General features: G+C 39.8%; 1 protein-coding gene across 2 annotated transcripts in view; it reads right to left on the bottom strand.

Moving 5' to 3' along the window:
• COL28A1 (collagen type XXVIII alpha 1 chain) overlaps positions 1-14,241 on the bottom strand; it is a 173,063-nt gene that overhangs the window by 18,035 nt on the left and 140,787 nt on the right. For both annotated transcript variants that reach the window (XM_014854385.3, XM_014854386.3), the window contains 4 exons: positions 5,822-5,890; positions 5,172-5,252; positions 5,047-5,082; positions 644-680 (listed from right to left, as the gene is read on the bottom strand). In XM_014854385.3, the coding sequence (XP_014709871.2) occupies positions 644-680; positions 5,047-5,082; positions 5,172-5,252; positions 5,822-5,890 (223 nt within the window). The remainder of the gene's footprint in view (positions 1-643; positions 681-5,046; positions 5,083-5,171; positions 5,253-5,821; positions 5,891-14,241) is intronic.

The raw sequence follows: 14,241 nt of genomic DNA on the forward strand, positions 1-14,241 counted from the left end.
TTTAAACTCAGGAGTTTCCCTTCTCTTCATTATTTCAATAATCTCTTGCCTTTTGGCTAATCTCTTTCTCAACTTCCTCTTTCTGGTAAGTCTATTTTAAGTCTAATGTATTTAGCCATAGAAGCATTTAGACATAGTTGTGAAGCGAGATGACCTCCTGACTCTGTCCTCCTGCCTTTGAAATGGAATGCACTCTAGAAATGTGCTCAAAATCCCATTCGAAAGTCTTCTTGCTTCAGGAAAAACACAGACATTTTAAGCGCCACTAGCCTGGACTCAAATACCACTTAGGCCCCTATGGTGCTATTTCCTTTGTTGTTTTTTTCTTCCCAAGCTCAGGTAAATGTCACTGAATACAAATGAGCTCTGTGTTTGCAAAGGGCCTGGCTGCCGACAGACTCTAGGCCGGTGTCTTCACGCTTTTTAACCACCCTGGGAACATGATTTTCTTTTCTTAAATCAGGATTCCCACAGCCCTCATTGCTTCCTTTCAGTTTCCCATTGACTTTTCAATCGCACTTCAAACTTTCCCATGAGCTCCATAATATACGTCTTCTGGGTGAACGCATTATCTTGACCAACACAGAGCCTAGTGGGGTTGGGACTTTAAAGCGATGACTTTTTCTTAATAGTTAAATCTTACCACATATTTCAAAAATAAGTTTGATAATTTCTTCTTTCTGGAGGAAAAAAGAAAAAATGTATTAATTGTATGACCATAATATTTTTTCCTATAGTCATAAAAGATATGTCTTATTACAATCAACATTGGGCCATTTGATTTAATCCTTCCACTGAAGAAAATAAAATACATAGCACAGAGGTTAAAAGTTAGCTATAATATATCATAATTGAAATGTGTTTGAGTTGTGAAACGTAATAGCTCAGACGTTTGGAGTTCAAATTGCGGCTCCGGCATGTATCAGCTGTGTGACCTTGGGCATTAGGTGACCTAACAATGTCTGTGTGTCAGAGTTGTGGTGCAGATTTAACAAGGTAACGCATGCAGAGCTCTTAGCACAGGATCTGGCCCCACAAAGTACTGCCTACAGTGGTGTGGGTAATGCATGCATTCAGTTAACACCATTTAACCCACATGTCCTGAGCAACCAAGACAGGCCACAGGCCAAGAGAGAGTTCATTCTCTGCTATGTTCCCTCCTCTTTTTCAGTGCCATTCCCCAATTTTCCAAGACCTTCCCCGGTTTCCTAATACTCTCACTTTGACTCTTCCATGAAATGCCTCGGGGCTCCTGAACGCTCCTTCCTGGTCCTGCTGCTCATCAGCTCCATCAGAAGGGCCTGAGAGGAGCTGGTAGTACAAGAAAATCTGCCAATGCCTTGCCCTGAGTAGCATGTTCACAAATGACTGGGATGAGACTGGAGAAGGCAGGATTCTACGTTTGCCAAAGACAGGAAGCTGACAGAGGTGATTAACTTCACAGATGAAAGACACAGAAGCCCAGAAAATCTCAACAGGGAGGAGCAGTGGATCTCATCTAAGAAGACAAAATTTAACAGTTGCAAAAGTAAGGTTTTAAAAGGAAGTTCTATGACAGAATTGGAGTGAAAGTGTCAGCTGGTAACGTGGCTGAATGGAAGCATTTATGAAGAATATTCAGGGAATTTTCATTTAATTTTCTTTTTTTACTTTAAATTGAGTAAAAGCCAACGATTTCAAGTGGCTATTTAAAAAGAACTCACAATGCAATATTAATAAAATTATACAAAATGGAGAAGTCAACAGTCATCCTTTTTTCAGGTTTTGTCATGCTTTTCCACATTTAGAGATGTATTTATTAAATCTGAAACTAGAATATGTCTAGAAAGGGAAAATGTATATATTTATATTATGTATCTAGAAAGGGGAAATGTATGTATTCTTATATTTATGTTTAATATTTTTACAAGTGGAGAAAATACTATACACCAAGTTTTATAGTTTTTCACTTCATGTGATATCATAATTAATTTCCCATATTATTAAGTCTTCTAAAAAACAATTACTGAAATCAAATGCATGGCCATTTTAAGGCTCTTGATGTGGACTGCCAAACTCACTATCAGAAAAGCTACAGTAACTGACACCTCTAACAGGAGTATGTAAGAAAATCTGTTTTATTTTAGACACACAATACTGGTTATTATTATTATATAATCTTTGCCATATGAAAGAATAAAATATCTCATTGTTTTAAATTACACTTAGTCAATTACTTGTAAGGGTAAATTTTATTTTATATGCATGTTTCCAAGTTGTGTTCTCCTGTTCATAGTCTTTGTATGTCCTTTGTCCATTTTTTCTATTAGAATGATTGTCTTTTATTGGCTTATAAAGGCAATTTATATATCAAGGTTGTATTTTAATTCTTTTCAATGTGTTTTTATGGCATAACCAAATCTAAAATGCTTTAAGTAGTCATATATGTCAATCTTTTCCTTATATTCTTTGCTTTTAAGTGACTGGAATAGTTTCACCCTTTCCACTAAAATTGCTGAATGACTACTTTGGCTACTTGGTGCCAATGATGAAAGCATCAAATTTATGCCCCTTAAAGGATTCACATTCTAGCAAGAAATAGACATATCAACAAATACTTTTGTAAGTGTTATGCTGTTATACTGGAGCCAAGGAACCATGTTGGTCTGTCAGGAATTCCAGGGGTGGGAGAGTGGGGATGGGGCTGTGGTGCAGAGAGGTAGATTCTGACCAGACTGGGGTGAGGCGAGTAGAGGAGGAGGAGGAGAGTTCCAGGCAGGGACAAAGTACACAGAGCACACTGCATGACAGTCCTTGAGTAAACTTATGACTCGGTATGTGGCAGAAAGAATGAGAGGAAATATGGAAGAGAGATGAACTCTAGAAGGCCTTGGTGTCATGTTGAAAAGTGTAGACTTTATTCTGGGCGGTGGGAAGACACATGGTCCCTAAGCAGATAAAGATCTGATCACACTTTAATTACGAAAGGTGATCATGGCAGCCAATGGGGGGATTTGAGGTTCCTAAATAGTTCAAGTGAAGAAAATGACACCAGAAAGCTGTGGTAGCAGTGATGGACAGGAAGGACTGGCCTGGAGGGACATTTCAGAGGGAGATGAAGAGGGTTGGTGAGTAATGTAAGAAAGGATGAGGGAAAGAAGGAGTCTCTAGGAGGACCAGGAGGAGGCAAATGATCATGGTGCACTCTCTGAGATATAGAGGAATAGCATGGAGGAAGGTTGGGAGCTAATGAAGATCACTGGGTTCAGCTTGCGCCTGGCTTAGTTTCATGTATCTACAGGACATCCAGCTGGCGATGTCCCGTAGGCAGTAGGCTGTAAGGTCTGGGGCTCAGGAGAGTGGATCAAGCTGGAGGCAGATTTAAGAAATGCCAGTATACAGTTGCCTGTTGAAACAGAGATGGCAGATAAGCTGCGTGGAGCAAGGCTTCTCAGTCTTTTTACAACCAGTGTGCCCCCCTCCCTCATTTCTTACACGTACCCTTTTCCATATTTATAATATAAACACAATATTTTTTTGTTGTCCATACAACTTTTCTGTGATATTAAATTAGCCTTTTCAAACTATACATCCCCGGTGCCTTTAATGGCTGTCCCTCCCTGAGAGTGTGAAGGCAGAAAAGAGAAGATTGAGGGCAGACACTGAGAAGTGCTAACATTTAAGGGACAGGAAGAGAAACAGTCTTTTTGAAGCAATTTAGGGTGAATTATTAAAACATTGAACTCTTTGCCTCTTCAAAGAGAAGTTTGTTAGTCTGGAATGAATCTGCGACTGACAGCATTTAGGAATATATTTGATCAGGGAGAGATAGGGGTGGGATGAGGAAAGAGGCCTTCTAAGAACAGCATTCATGGGGGAGTACCTGGATTTGGCATCAGACAAGCCAACCTGGGCTATAAGGGCTCTATTACTTGCTAGCTAGATGACTTCAGGCATAGTGCTCAAGCTTTGTGTCTGAATTAGCATGTCCTCACTGAAGTGGAGATCATACTACGTACCTCATGGAGCTCTCATGTGGATTGATATGGGGTCTTGGGTAAGAGGTAGCTGAAACCTACAGCCTGTCTCCTCATTGCACTCCAACCCCACCAGTCCTACACTGCCAGCATCATGTGGTGAACCCAGTCCTCACTTCAAGCTCTGTCCAAATCCCCAGAAAACACCTGCCCCTTGGACACCTCATGGGTGGGCCCATGCATACAGGCCAGTGTGGTCAGCTCTCCCAACTTGGGGCCACTTGGGCAGGCAATTCTGGAATCCTGTGATCCTGTGTATCCAGAGTGTGGTGTAGAGAGGACATGTGCTCAGGGTCATCACTCCCCTTGGCCGGAAGGACTCGTCACCTAGAGGAAGGGGTGCAGGTGGAGAAGGACTGGAGGTCCAGAGCGGTGCTTCTGAAGCACACTGGGTACTCTGCACTACTAGGCAAGGGTGGTACTGATGTGAAGGAGCCTATCACACTGCGGGTCACATACTAGATTTTCATTTAATGCAAATTCTCCTTTCTTTCATTCTTCCCTTTCTGCTAGTCCCTTTTCTCTAGAATCTAGAAAGCCAATGTCAGCAAAATGGTATCCTCATTCCTAAGTACTCTGCCTCTTGGGTAAAAACCTTCTGCTCCAGAGACAAAAGCCTATCTTGCCCCCAAACATCATCATACGTCATTTGTGTCTGCTCTGGACTCACATATCCACTTCTGTCATAGCATTTATCAAACTGTAGGTGAACACCATTTGCTTGTCTTTTTCTCTACTGGGCTGTGAGCTCCTTGAATCCAGAGACACAGTCTCTTATTTTCTACTAACAAGAGGGGATTAGTCCCATCTCTGCCGCAAGGCCGGATAAGGGCTGCCTGGTGTGATTCCTCCCTCGCATTCAGATTCCATTACCTCGTGCATCTAAGTCGACACTGGGCTCGGAACAGTGCTAGCATTTACATAGCAACTGAAGCTCTGCGTCAAAAGAATTCAGACTTCTAAAGCTAACACATGGATGTAATAATTTTGCAGGCACAACCCTCAATTACCCCCTAGGATTGATACTCACTGTAAGTCCTAGGTCTCCTTTTGGTCCTTGTAACCCCTACTTAGTGGAAGAAGAGTAACAGTCAATATAATTTGGAACTAGTTAGTGTATAAAATTACAGTAAGACTTTAAAAATCACTTCTTGCCTGTTTTCCTGGAGATCCGGGCTCTCCAATTTCCCCTCTCTCGCCTTTCTTTCCCACATCGCCCCGTTCTCCATGCTCTCCCTTTATCATATAGTGAAAAGGTAAGTTGAGAATGTGAATAATAAAGCCAAATAATAATAAAGCCAAATTTTATTATTTGATTTATTTGCAACTAGTGTCTCTTGAAGACCTGGGGCTCTTGTTGATACAAATATACTATCAGAAAAAAAATGGGGGGCATTTTATTTACATCCCCCCGACCCCCGCAGGGTGTCATAATCTAATCATGATGGACCAGAGATCTCCAGGTGAAATGACCTTGAAATACCGTTGGATCAGTTCACTGCCTTCACGAAGTTCAGCTAGTATATAATTTTATACCTGAGTTATCTGGTATCTTTTACATGGTATGTTGTAAGGATTTATTCCTTCATCAACTGGCTTTTGAGAATGAAGAAAACGAAATTTTTATAAAGTAAGCATGTTTGTAGTTAGGAAAGGAAATGCATAGGATTCACTTTCAAATAGATTTTTTTCCTCTGAGAGCTGTAAGGAGAAGAGTCACAAGTATATGAGAGCTCCTCCAAAGTTCAAGTTAAGCTATTGAGATCCTAAACCTAAGCATTTCTCAAAGGCCCCGTAATACTTACCTTCTGGCCAGGGAGGCCACGGCCTGTTGTGCCCTTTGGCCCTGGAAAACCTTGAGGTCCTTGCTCCCCCTGCACGTGATATGAGAAAGGGTCCCTGTAAATTTCTCAGGATAACTTGGGATAATCTCTGGGTCAGATATATGCTTGCAATTTCAAAACTGCATTATAGCAATATCTAAATTGGAGGGAAAATATATATGTCAGATGGACTCAATGCTTTGCTAGTCAAAGTTTAACTACTGAATCTTGGGTAGAAGTGAGGGAGCTGGTTTACAGCATTTGCCTATTTTGGTGGTATAAATACCCCCACCTTGGCTTATTTCATTCTGTGAACACAATATCAACCAGTTCACAAATAACAAACAATTATTATATCATTTGTGATATTAATGGTGATTTTTATAATCTTCTCCATATTTTTCTATATTTTTTGACATGTTAAAAGCATGTTTTATCTTAATAATGGAAGAAAAGAGGATATAAAACCATCTCTCCCCAGTTAATGCCAAGGAGTTGTTTATATAATTCCCCATACACTGTTAGTTCCATCTCTGATAACCTGTAGCAACATGAGTCTATTTATCTAAATTTACTACCTCCTTAATTTGAAAAATAAAAATGTTTTCATTTCAGGACTTGTTTTTAACTTTCCCCACCATATCTTAACATCTCTCCTGCCCCCCGACTCCCATCCCAAACTCGCACAGGTTTAAAGGGTTTTCTTGATGTGGAGCACGTGGAACAGGAATAATCCCTAATGAGTATGCGATGTCACAGTACCGATGCTGCTTGGATCCTATACACAATCCCTACTTAACTAGATCATTATTAGCAATGAGTCTGTGGCAAAACTTTGAAGGACCATGGGCTCCTGGGATTTGGTTTGCTTACGTTCAGCATCTTTCTCAAAGGTATCCTGACCACGCCCACTAGAATCACTGGTATGCTTAATAAAAACCTCAGACCGACTAAATGAGAATCAAGGATGGGGGCAGGGGTGATATATGCATTTTGCCATAGGCTTGCTGAGGCTTGAGAACCGCTACTCCAGAAGGCAGATGGGCTTTAGAAGGTCACTCCTGGAAAGGTTGCAGAGGCTTCCGTGGAGGCCTTTGTAACTTTGAGTGTCAGCATTCTTGCACCCCCTTTCCCAGCTCATTGGCTTTCAAGCTTTTTTAAATCAACAGAACGCTTTCTTTTTAAAAGTGCTATAATGAAACATTTCAGACATACAAAATTTATCCAGAAAAAGACAAACACTCACCTGTATACCACCACATATAAAAATGAAATAGTGCAGTTTACCAGTGAAACTCCCGACGTACCCAATCCCATCCCCCAAGGAGACAGGAAATCTCTCTCTGAAACTAATATTCATCATTCATATCCATGTTTTTATGCTTCAAATACATCTGTATATATTCTAAACCAATGCACAATATTGTTTTTAATATTTTAAACTTCAAATAAGTGATATATTTATGCATCCAATTTATATTTTAAATCTCAAAATTCTATATTTGAAATTTATCTGTGTACATACACGTAGTTCTAGTTGGTTAATTTTCTCTGCTATACAGTCTTCCATTGAATAACTATACTACAATTTATCCATTATCCTAATGATGGACATTTAGGTTGTTTCCAATTTTTCCCTGTTACAAATAATGCTTCAATTAATACTCTTTTATATATTTTTGCACACATGCACACATCCCTGGGAGGGAACCTTTTCATTAAGACAAATCTTATACAGAAGAGTACAAAACAGAATGAATACAAGTAGAGATTCTCTTATTTAAGTGAAGGGCTCAATTTTTCTTGCATCTATCCCTAGCTTCTCACAGCACGTTGGCTTGGCTGAACTTTTAGGTCATTTTTTTCATCTCTGCCATGTTGTATTTCTAAACAGATGGCAAGTATGGGGTTATAGTTTTGCCTCCTCGGTTCAAAGCTAGAGGACTTAGAACAAGTTCCTTACAAGTCAGATTGCAGAGAACTCATTCACTGAACATATTTTTCACTCTAATGCCCAATACAGTGGGCCCACAGTGAACGTCTATGCAGTGTTGTGCATGGATGTCTCAGGCCTATCCGAGGAGACTCACCCATGAAGAACAAGTGCCCCCTCTATTAGTTGCTTAGTTGGTTAGAGGAGACAGGCAGGGATCATTGGTCTTCTTTATTCAGTTTACAGTCAAGAGAGAATAGTCTTTTCCAACCAGGAGACCTACTGGTATTGGGAGCCCCAGAACCCTGGATAGGGATTGGTGCCAATTAAATAAGCCCAAAACAGGAAATCAACACTAAGATTACAAGCTGGGATTCAAGCAGAAGAAAGGAGGAGAAAAATCTGTTCTGTTTCCAAAGACTGCATTGCTAACTCTAGTGAGATGAAGAGAAATAGGTAGGAATGTGTATAACACAGACTAACCTCATTACACTTACTGAAAAACATGCTGTACTAAGAGTGGATCTGTAGAGGAGACAGTGTCAAGATGGTGGTGTAGGCAGACTCTGAACTCACCTTCTCCCATGGACACAACAAATTTACAACTACTTTTGGAACAATTACCTCCTGAGAGGGAACTGAAAACTGGATAAAAAGAACCTCTACAACGAGGGACAGTGCTGATTGAGGTGGAATTGGCAGAAATGCCTTTTGGAGAAAAAAAAGGCACCTTCCAGCTGCAGCACTTCATGGGAGGCAGGAGCAATCTTAAGGTACATAGCCTTCCCTGGAGGAGTGGGGGATCTCAGAGGGGGAGCATTGCCACAATAAGCAGCTTTTGGACTCATCACACTGAGACAAGTATCATAATATCTGGCTTTGCTGGCTGTTAACAATAAAAGGGAACACCCCTAGAAAAGCTATCATAAATAAGGGGAAAAGAAGCCTGCTCTTAAAGGGCCTATGCACAAATTCACCTGTTTCAGAAAACAACCTAAAATCATCAGAAAGAAAGGTATACTGTCTTTTGGTGAAAAGAGACTCACTTGATAGGCTCTGGGTGCATCTCAGTGAGAGGTGAGATCTCCCCAGGCTGAGACTACCTCCCCAGGGACTGAGACATTGGTGGCAGCCGTTATTGTGATCTAGTACAGGTGTGCCAACACAGACACTGGCAGATGCCATTGGAGTTCTTCTCCCAGCCTGCTAGCCCAGGCTGCACCCACTAGAGCATCAATTCAATCCAGCTCAGCCAGGGCAGACAGCCCCTAGGGACAGTTCTGTAGGGACTGGTCCCACCCAACGGCAAGCTCTCAGGCAACTTGTGGGCCCAAAGAGGCAAAGTACCAGGAATGTCTACAGCCAGATGAGTGGGTCCGCCTCTGTGGAGAATGGCATGCATGAGGGCCAGGCCTGCATTGGTGGAATGTGTGGGACCTCTGCAGTGGGGTGACTGGGTCTGCTTCAGTGGGTCAGAGCATGCACGTGGGGCAGAAGTGTGTTGATGGGTTGTGTGGCCTTGCAGGTGCTGGGGTTTGTCAGCTGCAGCAGACTTGTGCTTTTCAAAGAGCCACATAGGGGATCGGGCCCTACTTTCCAAAGCCTGAAACAACTGGGTGCTCTCATGCTTGGGACATGCCCCACTCTGCTTGGGGCCACCTGCAAACTTGAGAGAGCTGACAACAACCTTGCAGGCTGGACACCTACTGCAATTATAAGCCCTTGAGCCTAGCAACCAGCCACATGGGGGACCTACTCACTTAACAGAAAAACTGCAACAGGAATGTGCTATTAGACCTTGCAACCAACTATGAGGGGCTGCCCATGCCCAATAAAGTGACTGAAGGCTCCATAGCAGCCACACACAGCTGAGCATTACAACAAGCCAGCCAAGGGACAGCTAAGCCTCCCTGGGCACCTGCAGCAAGAGAAACCCTGCCACAAGAGATGGACACATGTAGCCCACACAGGGGAGACTCCTGGAAAATTTAGAACTGGTGATGAGAGGGAAGCACACTGCTGGCCTCATAAGGCATCTCTTATACAAGGCCACCTCTCCAAGATTGAGAGACAGCTGACCTACCTAATACGTAGATAAAAGCACAGAGAAAGAGGCAAACGAAGAGACAAAGGAATATGTTCCAAGTAAGGAAACAAAACAAAACCCCAGAAAAATAACTAAACAAAACAGAGATAAACAATCTATGAGATAAAGAGTACAAACTAATAGTCATAAGGATGCTCACTGATCTTGGGAGAAGAATGGATGAATTCAACAAGAACTTCAACAAAGAACTGGAAAATATAAAAAAAGAACCAATCAGAATTGAAGAATACAATACTGGAAATAACAAATTCACTAGAGGGACACAATAGTAGAGTAGGTGATATAGAAGAACAGATTGGCAAGTTGGACAAAAGACTAGAGGAAATCACCCAAGATGAAAGGATAAAAGAAAAAAGAATTAAAAAGAACGAGGACAGTCTAAGGGACCTCTGGGACAACACCACGCACATTAACATCCATATTATAGGTGTCCCAGAAGGAGAAGAGAGAGACAAAGGGGCAGAGAATCTATTTGAAGAAATAAGGGCTGAAAACCTTCCTAACCTAAGGAAGGAAACAGACATCCAGGTACAGGAAGTACAGAGAGCACCAAACAAGATAAGCCCAAAGAGGCCCACACCAAGAAACATTATAATTAAAATGTCAAGAATTAAGGATAAAGAGAGAAAGGCAACAAATTACATACAAAGGAAACCCCATAAGGCTATCAGCTGACTTCTCAGCAGAAACCTTACAGACTAGAAGGCAGTGGCACCATATATTTAAAGTGCTGAAAAGAAAAAACCTATAGCCAAGAATACTCTATCCAGCAAAGTTATCATTCAGAATGGAAAGAGAGATAAAGAGTTTCCCAAACAAGCAAAAACTAAAGGAGTTTATCACCAAGAAATCATCATTACAAGAAACGCTAAAGGGACATATTAGAGTGGAAAAGAGAACACCACAAATAGGAAAAAGAAAATTATCAAAAGAAAAACCCAATAAAATCACTGGTAAAGGCAAATATACTGTAAATGTAGCAGATCAACCAGCTATGAAGATAATATGAAGGCAAAAAGACAAAAGTACTAAAATGATCTATTGCCATGATAAGAGGGTAACTAATACACATGCACAAAAAAAGAGGCTAAATATGATATCAAAAACACAAAATGTGGGAGGAGGGGAGTAAAAGAATAGAGCTTTTAGCAAGAGGTCAAAATAAAGAGACCATCAACTTAATATAGATTGCTATATACATAGGTTATTATATATAAACCTCATGGTAATCACAAACTAGAAACCTATAATAAATACCCAAAATATTAAGAGAAAGGAACTCAAATATAATATTAAAGAAAGCTATCAAATCACAAGGGAAGAGAACAAGAGAAGAAGAAAGGAATAGAGAAGAACTATTAAAACACCCAGAAAAAAAGTAACAAAATGGCAATAAGTACATTCTTATCAATAGCTACTTTCAATATCAATGGACTAAATGCTTCAATCAAAAGGCATAGGGTGGCCGACTGGATAAAACAACAAAACCCATATATGTGCTGCATACGAGGCACATGTCAGACCTAAAGACACTCACAAACTGAAAGTGAAGGGATGAAAAAAGATACTCCTTACAAATGGCAATGAAAAGAAAGCTGGGATAGCAATACTTATATCAGGCAAAATAGACTTTCAAACATAAACTATAACAAGAGACAAAGAAGAGCACTACATAATGATAAAGGGAACGATCCAACAAGAGGATGTAACACTTGTAAATATCTATGCACCCAACATAGGAGCACCTAAATATATAAAGCAATTATTAACAGACACAAAGGAGAAATAGAGTGCAACACAATAACAGTAGGGAACTTGAACACTCCACATACACCAATGGATAGACCACCCAAACAGAAGATCTATAAGGAAACATGGGCCTTAAATAACACATTAGACCAGATGCACTTAGTAGATATATACAGAACATTCCATCTAAAAACCACAGAATACACATTCTTTTCAAATGCACATGCAACATTCTCCATGGATGATCACATATTAGGTCACAAAACAAGTCTCAATAAATTTAAAAAGATTGAAATAATACCAAGCATCTTTTCTGAACACAACAGTATGAAAATAGGAATCAACTACAGCAAGAAAATCAGAAAAACCACAAACATGAGGAGATTAAACAAAACGCTACTGAACAATGATTGAGTCAATGAAGAAATCAAAGGAGAAATCAAAAAATACCTGGAGACAAGTGAAAATGAAAATATGACATGCCAAAATTCAAGAGATCAGCAAAAGTGATTCTAAGAGAAAGGTTTATACAGGCCTACCTCAAGAAACAAGAAAAATCTCGAATGAACAATCTAACAGTGCACCTAAAGGAAGTGGAAAAAGAAGAACAAACAAAGCCCAAAATCAGTAGAAGGAAGGAAATAATAAAAATCAGAGCAGAAATAAATGAAATAGAGACTAAAAAACAACAGGAAAAAATCAATGAAACTAAGAGTTGGTTCTTTGAAAAGAGAAACAAAATTAACAAACCTTTAGATAGACTCACCAAGAAATAAAGTTAGAAGGTTCAAATAAACAAAACCAGAAATGAAAGAGGAGAAATTACGATGGACACCTCAGAAATACAAAATATTCTAAGAGAATACTACAAAAAGCTATACGCCAACAAATTGGATAATCTAAAGGAAATGCATAAATTCTTAGAATCATACAACCTTCCAAAACTGAATCAAGAAGAAATAGAGAATTTGAATAGACAAATCACCAGTAAGGAGAACGAAATAGTAATCAAAAACTTCCCAAAAAATAAAAGTCCAGGACCAGACAGTTTCCCTGTTGAATTCTACCAAATATTCAAAGAAGACTTAGTATCTATTCTTCTCAGACTCTTCCACAAAATTGAAGAGGAGAGGAAACTTCCTAACTCATTCTACAAAGCCAACATTACCCTGATACCAAAACCAGAGAAGGACAACACAAAAAAAGAAAATTACAGGCCAATACCACTGATGAACAACGATGCAAAAATCCTCAAAAAATACTAGCAAACCGAATACAATAATGCATTAAAAAGATCATACACCATGATCAAGTGGTATTTATTCCAGGGATGCAGGGATGGTTCAACATTTGCATTAGCAAAATAAAGAATAAAAATCATATGATCATCTCAATAGATGCAGAGAAAGCATTTGACAAGATATAGCATCCACTTATGATAAAGACTCTGAATAAACTGCATATAGAAGGAAAGTACCTCAACATAATAAAGGCCATATATGACCAACCCACAGCTAATATCATTCTCGATGGAGAAAAACTGAAAGCTATCCCTCTAAGAACAAGAACCAGACAAAGATGCCCCCTTTCACCACTCTTATTTAACATAGTATTGGAAGTCCTAGGCCAAGAAATCAGGCAAGAAAAAGAAATGAAAGGGATCCAAATCAGAAAGAAAGAAGTGAAACTGTCACTATTTACAGATGATATGACTTTATATCTAGAAAACCATAAGAATCCACCAAAAAACTTCTAGAAATAATAAATAAATACAGTAAAGTTGCAGAATACAAAATCAACGTACAAAAATCAGTTGATTTTCCATACATTAACAACCAAGTAGCAGAAAGAGAAATTAATAATTCAATCACATTTACAATTGCAACAAAAAGAATAAAATATCTAGGAATAAACTTACCCAAACAGATGAAAGACCTGTATGCCGAAAACTATAAAACGCTGTTGAAAGAAATTTAAGACACAAAGAAATGGAAAAATAATCTGTGCTCTTCGATTGGAAGAATTAGCACAGTTAAAATGTCCACACTTCCTAAAGCAATCTACAGATTCAATGCAATCCCTATCAAAGTTCCAACAGCATTTTTCACAGAAATAGAACAAAGAAACCTAAAATTTATATGGAATAACAAAAGACCCCGAACAGCCAAAAGAATCCTGAAAAGCAGAATAAAGCTGGAGGTATTTCAAAATATTACTCCCTGGGGCCGGTCCCGTGCCTGAGTGGTTAGGTTTGCGTGCTCCGCTGCAGGCGGCCCAGGGTTTCGTCGTCATTCGAGTCCTGGGCGCGGACATGGCTCCGCTCACAGAGCCACACTAAGGCAGCGTCCCACATACCACAACTAGAAGGACCCACAACTAAGAATACACAACTATGGACCTGGGGGATTTGGGGAGAAAAAGGAAAAAAAATATATTACTCCCTGATCTCAAAATATACACTGAAACTGTAGTAATCAAAACAGCATGGTATTGGCACAAAAATAGACACACAAATCAATGGAACAGAATCAAGAGCCCAGAAATAAACCCACACATCTATGGACAACTAATTGTTGACAAGAGAGCCAAGAACATACAATGGAGAAAAGAAAG

The sequence above is a fragment of the Equus asinus genome, chromosome 1 (assembly GCF_041296235.1).
Source record: "Equus asinus isolate D_3611 breed Donkey chromosome 1, EquAss-T2T_v2, whole genome shotgun sequence".
Lineage (NCBI taxonomy): Eukaryota > Metazoa > Chordata > Mammalia > Perissodactyla > Equidae > Equus > Equus asinus.